This window comes from Podarcis liolepis, assembly GCF_965112155.1.
Source record: "Podarcis liolepis genome assembly, chromosome: Z".
Lineage (NCBI taxonomy): Eukaryota > Metazoa > Chordata > Lepidosauria > Squamata > Lacertidae > Podarcis > Podarcis liolepis.
Window position 1 is genome coordinate 31,705,795 of NC_139570.1, and position 6,000 is coordinate 31,711,794.

Here is a 6,000-nt window from a genome sequence, read left to right on the forward strand (position 1 = left end):
TGAAAAGAATATGACCCCACCACCACCACCTCTCCCTCCCTCCCTCCACTTTCTGGGGTTTGTTCCTTGACGGACAAAGTGGGGGTGCACTCCAGAGGGTTAGTTCACCCTTGATTTTTTCCCCCACCCTAAAAGAGATAAACAGGCTTATAAGATAAAGGATAGCCGCTCCCAAAACATCCTGATGAAATCAGTCTCCAAACGTCTCTGGATAATTAGCACTCCAACCGGGAATCTAAACATCTCTCAGAGGACTTTTTTTTTATTCTCGCAGTTGAGAGGACTGTTTGGAAAGAAACATCTGCCATTGTTAACATTTCTTTTGTACAAACCAAGTACAGAGGCAGGCCTGGAATTGCACTGCAATTATTTTAATAAAAAGGAAAAATGTGAGGTCCCAACAGTGGACTTACAGGAACCCAGAAACAATGTTATTTATTTATTTAATACTGCTACATTATCAAACCTATTGACAACAATATAAAGATAAGCAACAGCGCAGCTTTTTTAAGCGCTCCCAAGTTGCTGGGCCACCCCCCACTTAACTTCCATTAGTGTGGGTGCAAAAAAATGCACTTCCTATCATTATCACTTAGTTTTTAATTTTTTGTACATCTTGCATTGTTGTTGGTAATTTTTCTTAGTGATCATTTTAGGAAACCACTTTGCTTTTTGGAAATCAAACCGCCTGACCACATATATTATTGTTTACATTATTAGATTTAATGTGGCAGCACCTACACTTCGGAACTCCCTGCCTATCCTCCGCTGCCCTGTTTTCGGTGCCTGTCGAAAACATTACTGTATAGACAAGCCTCTCGAGATGTTTAGAAACTTGATGGGAATTTTAATCTGTTTTATTGTTATTTCAACTTTTCATCAGTCTTAAACTATCTTTCTCCTTTTTATTCAGAGATCATTTTGTTATTTTTTTTGTAAGCGATTTTGAGGATTTTTATTTCTTTTACAATCGAGCAGTGTGTAATTTTTATGAAATAAATAAAAAATTAATATCACATGGAGGGAGGACCCACACACTTTTCTCTACATCCAAGGATGCTTCTTGCCACTATTAAAGTATTATTTCATTAAGCTGCCATGTGAAGGGCACTCCATGGAATATTGTATTATGGGGACAGACAAGTCTCTGCCCCAGGGAGGTTCCAATTTGCATTTTGATGAGGGAGAAGTGGAAGGGCTGAATCCAAAACCTGTCCTCCTTGCCCAGCACAAGCTAGTACAATCGGTATCTCAGGTTAAAATTAATGGGTAAAAGGAGAACCGGGAAGACTGGAAACCAGGCACTTAGTGAGACTTTCTGCAAAGTCAAACTCAGGAAACCCCACAGCCCAGTAAAGAGAAGTGGGTGATGCTTTGTCTCTGCAAACGCCTGGCAAACATTTCTGCAGCTGGGTCTGACAGACAGAGGCCTGCCAAGGCGGCATGCAGAAGGCCTGCTGGACAAATCAACACTATGCTGGCACCAATGTTTACCATCTATTCCTGGGTGTCTCAGTGGTTTTTCCAGGGCACAGTGGTTTTTCCAGGGCGCAGCTTCGACTCACTAAAAACTCAAAGTCTTGGTTCTGGGGTTCAGCTACTCTCGACAAGCCAGGTTTAGGGGTAGCCCCACAAACCACAGAGGGGCAGGGGATAAACCTGACCCCAGGGGTCGCTTGGTGCCAGACGAGGAGAGGAAGAAATATTCCATTTGCAGTGGGTCAATTTCCATGATCAGAGTGGGTCAATTTTGGGCGCCCTATTCAACAGCATTCACCAGGAACAACTACCTTCCCAGCCACACCCAAGAGTGGGCGCCAGCATCCAGTTTGGGTGCAACCTGAGATGACACTCCCCCCAGGTGAAGCGCTCAGGGCCCAAACAGAAGCCAAGGAAGGAAGGAAGCAGGTCCCTTACGAAAACCCTCAAACACCTTAAGAGTGTGGCACTTATGCCCCCCACCTTTAACTCAGCTCTCTGCCCCATTCCAACTCAGCTCTCTGCACGCACACATACGCCAAGCCAAAATCCACTTTCCTGCAACAAAAGAACCCGTCACCCAATTTGACCCCTGCATCACAGGGGGTTGGACTGGGTGACCCTTGGGGGTACCATTCAACTCAAGAAGCCTAGTTTTAAAGCGGAGAGGAATGGGTGAAGAAGGGGTTCCCTGAGTGTATCATTTAACGGGGTGAAAGTTAGACAAGTCCTTGGAGGGGAAAGAATTAATCCGTCGCCTATTAAGAGAAAGAAACTCCCGACTGGCAGAGAAAAAATAGATGGAAAAGAGGAGGCGCCCCCCCCTTCCAACACACACCAGGAGACTCCTTTGTCTTCCACAATCTGGACAGTGCTGCCTTGATATTCCTGTTTGCTCATTAAGCGATTGAAAATCAATTAGAAATACATTTTTAAAGAACACACAGGCAATTCGGACTCACTTGGTTTTCTATTTCAGCAACAAAGAAGTGCCATTCTCCCCCAAAGACAATAAATGAAAATTGGGGAGAGGGTTAAAAAATTAAGAGAGAAATGCAACCACCCATTCAGGTGCCCTTTCTCCTCCCCGGGAAAAAAAAACCGAAACCGGACTCGGGACACGCCGGCGCCTTTCAGACGAGCGGGAGCGCCCGCTTCGCCCTCCGAGGCCGGTCAAGGGCGAAGGAACAACGCGGGGAGGGGAGAAGGGGACTCCAGCGCCCGCCCTGTCCAACCCAGCCCCGGCAGAAGGGATTCCTGGACAGAAGAGCCCGACGGAGCCGCTCCCGAGTTGGGACTGAAGATGCAGCCGGTGCTCCCCGCTCCGGCCTCGGCCGGCAGCCTCCCCAGCCCGCCCTCCGTCCCCGTCGAGGCTGCACGTACTTTGGGTTGGCGGCGCTCCAGGCGACGGGCTCGAGGCTCTTGGCCAGCAGTGGCGGCGCCAGGCGGCACAGGGCGAGCAGCAGTCCCAGCAGCAGCCGACGGCAGAGGAGGCGGCGGCCGTCGTGGGTCCCCTCCGGGCGGCCCATCCTCCTCCTCCGCCGCCTCCGCCGCCGGCTTTCCGGCGCCTGCGCTTCCGACTCCCCCTGTTAAATCCACACCACGAGCGAAAAGTAAATCCCCGATCCTCCACGGCGCCTCCTGCGGCGGCTTCAGGCAGCTCCTATAGCCGGCTGCGATCCCTCTTCCTCCGGCTAGGCTAAGCAATCCCTCCCGGGCTGCTCCTCCTGCTCGCTGCGCTCCAACGCCGCGCACTCTCCGGCCGCCAAACCCCGACTGGCGCGCCGCGCACCCCTTGCCGCGCTATACACCCGCGAGCAGGCGGTCACTGAGGACAGCCCCCGTGCGTCGGCCAATGGCGGCGCGGCGGAGAACGGGTCCTGCCGTGAGTGACGGCTGCAGGAGAAGGCGGGAGGAGCCGGAGGCCACGCCCAGCTCGGGGAGGCGCGGCCGCGGCAGACGCTCCCGGGGACCGATCCCGCGCCTGCTGCTGCTGCTACCGCTTCTGCCGCGTCCGCGCTGACTCGCGCGCTGCACGGACCGGCTCACGAGGAGACCTATTCCTACTCCGAGTCCTGACAGCTGCTGCTGCTCTCACAGGAGCTTGACCCGTTATCTCACAGGATAACGGGAAGGGAGGCAGCCGAGCTTTAATATAATTATTACTGTTAATAATTTATTAGTGGTATTATGTCATTGGGACTAATATAACAATACTAATTAATTTTTATATCTATTTTTTTATTATAGATTTTATTATTGGTGTCAATATATTGTTATTTATTAAGCAATAATAGTGTCTATACTAAGCATTTGTGAATATATTAATATTGATAAAATGTTTAAAAGATTTCATATAGTATTGATGTATTGTTAATTTATTTACTGCCCACCCTTCACTGTCATGGTCCCAGAGGTAAAGGTACCCCTGTCCATACGGGCCAGTTGTGTCTGACTCTAGGGTTGTGCGCCCATCTCACTTAAGAGGCCGGGGGCCAGCGCTGTCCGCAGACACTTCCAGGTCACGTGGCCAGCGTGACGAAGCTGCTCTGGCGAGCCAGCACCAGCGCAGCACACGGAAACGCCATTTACCTTCCCGCTAGAAAGTGGTCCCTATTTATCTACTTGCACTTAGGAATGCTTTCAAACTGCTAGGTGGGCAGGAGCTGGGAACGAATGACGGGAGCTCACCCCGCCACGGGGATTCGAACCGCCGACCGTGCGATCGGCAAGTCTAGGCACTGAGGTTTTACCCACAGCGCCACCCGCGTCCCTTGGTCCCAGAGGAGACTGCAGCATTAAAACACAATATTTAAAAAATAAAATAAAACAACTTCCAACCATAAAGGAGGAAACATTTCCTCGGCTTCCCTCACGCTTGCCCTGCAAGGTAGGGCACCAAGGTGCTTCGACAGATGTAGCAGCTTGCCAGGCCAGAGTGCAGACTTTCCTGCTTTAGGGAAGGGGGGCTCGTACTCCCTGCTTCTTTCTTTTCCCCTCCCTTGAGTAGCCTTTTCTACCTGGGGGCTCTCCAAGGCTTCAGAGGTAGGGGGCACAGGCCCAGGCCCACCTGAAGATGGTGCTGTGGGGGGGAGAGAGATTGAGCTCAGGGCCTCCTGAAAAAGGTGGTCTGTCTGTCTGCCTCTTCCAAATGGGCCTAGAGTCATAGAATGGTACGGTTGGGAGGGACCCCCACAGGTGTCATGTAACCCATCCCTCTGCAATGCAGGAATCACAGCTCACCTGGTTCCTTTCAGGAAGATTTCCTGAAGAGACAAGAAGCCTGCTCTGCTCCCACCTGGCTAGAACGCACTGCCTCCACTTTATTAATAATCACGTTTCTAGGGGTGAGCTGGGGTTTTCTCAATGGGTGCAGGGGCTAAGTCCCAGTTCAGATGCAGCCCTCTGCCCACCTGGCCAGGTCTCTTGGTACAACATGTCCCTCCCTCCTCTACATTCCCACCACCCCTTGGATGTCCCAAGTTTGCCAGTCCAGATCACACAGCATAGAATCATAAACTTGTCAGCTTGGGAGGGACCCACAAGGGTCATCTGATACAACCCCTTCAATGCAGGAATCACAACTAAAGACTCCCTGACAGGTGTCCACCCAACCAGATGACGTGACCTGTGGTCCACAGAGGCCTCTGCTTGGACAAAACCTGAGCTGCCTTTTTTCTCTTTGCAAGGAGACTCCCAACGAGAGGGGAAGCCTGAAAAAAAAATCCTTTCCATGCCTGGAATAACCTGGATACACAGTACTGATCAAATTCAGTGGTGAAATTGGGGGGGGGGCTGTTCCAGACCCACATTCCCTTAAATTTTGGATTTTGCCTCTTTCCAAGCAAGCTTGCTTGTTTATTGCATTTCCATCCTGCCTTCATTTAGCACCTTTATAATAGCACCTCTTTACTCTGGTTTTTTTACATTTGAGGTTTGTATTCTTATTTATTTTATTGCATTTATTTTGCGCTATTTCTGTGAAAGGGTATATGTGGTCTTTTCCCTCCTCATTCAATCCCCACAACAATCCTGTGAGGTAGGAGAGGCTGAGAGTGAGTATCTGGCCCAGGGTCGCCCAGTGAGCTTCATTGCCAAGTGACAATTTGAACCCCGGTCTCTCCCAGGTCCTAGTCCGACACTCTAACCACTGCACCACACTGTCGTCCTACAGAATGGCTTCTCCCCTGCAGAACTACGCTACTCTGAAGCCCTGAATAACTTTTTTAGGGCAATTTTAACATGTAAAAGTGAAGATTTTCAGTGCCTTGTTGCTTACATTTGTATCAGAGATGTCCCATTTAAAGGGGGTCTAGAAATTCACCCCCCCCCCAAAAAAAAATATTGTTAGTGGGATTATCGAAAGGGAAGCCAATGGCACTCCTCAAAAATGAACCAATACCTCCCTCTCGTGGCCAGGAACAGCCACTACTGGCTTCACTCCTGCTCCCCCTTCAGGTGAGTCATTCATAAAAACTGTGGAAAGAATCAAAATATAAAACAAAAATACTTGTCAAATTA

The 6,000-nt window shown here is 49.9% G+C and overlaps 2 protein-coding genes across 2 annotated transcripts in view; both read right to left on the minus strand.

Moving 5' to 3' along the window:
* Positions 1-3,270, minus strand: part of EFNB1 (ephrin B1) — a 73,549-nt gene extending 70,279 nt beyond the window's left edge. Inside the window, exon 1 of the mRNA XM_083485312.1 lies at positions 2,863-3,270. Within this exon, the coding sequence (XP_083341438.1) occupies positions 2,863-3,008 (146 nt within the window). The 5' untranslated portion in view covers positions 3,009-3,270. The remainder of the gene's footprint in view (positions 1-2,862) is intronic.
* The window catches only part of LOC310698311 (uncharacterized protein), a gene marked incomplete at its 5' end in the record, with an annotated part of 139,984 nt that overhangs the window by 98,646 nt on the left and 35,338 nt on the right, over positions 1-6,000 (minus strand). The window lies entirely within an intron of this gene.